General features: G+C 38.6%; 1 protein-coding gene across 1 annotated transcript in view; it reads left to right on the forward strand.

Annotated features, from left to right (window-relative positions):
- ZCCHC10 (zinc finger CCHC-type containing 10) overlaps positions 1-1,505 on the forward strand; it is a 19,662-nt gene that overhangs the window by 13,987 nt on the left and 4,170 nt on the right. The window contains exon 2 of the mRNA XM_003782194.2: positions 452-613. Coding sequence (XP_003782242.1) covers positions 452-613 — 162 coding nt within the window. The remainder of the gene's footprint in view (positions 1-451; positions 614-1,505) is intronic.

A 1,505-nucleotide genomic window follows, 5' to 3' on the forward strand; every position in this document is an offset into this window, starting at 1 on the left:
ATGGCATCACAGCTCACAGCTACCTCCAATTCCTGGGCTCAATGAGTCTCCTGCCTCCACCTCCCAAGTAGCTGGGATTACAGGCGCCTGCCACAACGCCCGGCCATTTTCTGTTTGCAGCCGTCATTGTTGTTTGGCGGGCCCAGGCTGGATTCGAACCAGCCAGCTCAGGTGTACGTGGCTTAGCGCCTTAGCCACTTGAGCCACAGGCGCGGAGTCAGGAACAAAGATTTGAAGGCAATTCTATCTTAACTCTCAAGATCCATGATTTTAATCACTTATAATACTTCATTTTATTAAATCTTAAATACTGTAAAGTGTAAAATGATGTTTATTTTTATGAATTGGACCATAAACATTATTTTATACTTTATATAGTTTATGTTTTTTAGGATAAAAAATATCATAAAGCAGAATTTTAAGGCTTGTATTCTATTTTTTTACTCTTTAGTGAAGCAAATAAGCAACATGTAAGATGTCAAAAATGCTTGGAATTTGGACATTGGACTTATGAATGCACAGGAAAAAGAAAATATCTACATAGGCCTTCGAGAACAGCAGAACTAAAGAAAGCTTTGAAAGAAAAAGAAAACAGATTGCTGTTACAGCAAAGGTAGGTTTACATGTGATACCCATAGGATATTTTTAACATATGTTTATAGAATTTATTAAGGGACTGAATGTTTTATGCTGGTTTTCCAGATCTTCCTTGTAATACTACCTAATGTTTAAAGAATGCCAACCACGAGTCAAGCACTACAATATGCTCTTTTTAAGTATTTAAGCCTTACTTAAGGATTGTTTAATCCTCACATCTCCACCAAAAGTCACTCCGAAAGTCGCCATACCTTGGGAAAATGGAAAATTGTAGCTAAACATACCTTTATTTACAAAATATTTAGTACAAAGTTTTACAAAGAGGCAGCCAACAGTAGAGAATATTATGTAAAATTTTTACAAAGAGGTGGCCAAGGGGCTGGGTGCTGTGGCTCAAACTCTTGGGCTCAAATGATTCTCTTGTCTTATCCTCCCAAGTAGGGACTATAGGTGCCTACCACAATGCCCAGCTATTTTTAGAGACGAGGTCTTGCTCTGGCTCAGGCTGGTCTTAAAACTGTGAGCTCAGGCAGTCCACCTACCTTGGCCTCCTAGAATGCTAGGATTACAGGTGTGAGCCACCTCACCCAACCTACTTTTGTTTTTGTAGTTGTATCACCCAAGTATCTTCATCTTAAAAATACATAGGTCTACATGAGTATTAGATCTGGCTCTATTATGTAAAGACTCTTGATTTTTGGTTCAATTAAAAAAAGTAGAAGTGTATGAATTTCAGTAATCATGAATTCTTACAGTGAGATTTAATAGATGTACTTCCCTCATTTATTTTACTCTACAAAGGACAAGTCAGTAAGTAATTCTATTGTGTAAGAAATGTGACATATGGCTCGGCGCCTGTGGCTCAAGTAGCAAAGGCGCCAGCCATGTACACCCAAGGTGGCGGGTTC

The sequence above is a fragment of the Otolemur garnettii genome, unplaced genomic scaffold (assembly GCF_000181295.1).
Source record: "Otolemur garnettii isolate 467f Iridium unplaced genomic scaffold, OtoGar3 scaffold00003, whole genome shotgun sequence".
Taxonomy (NCBI): Eukaryota; Metazoa; Chordata; class Mammalia; order Primates; family Galagidae; genus Otolemur; species Otolemur garnettii.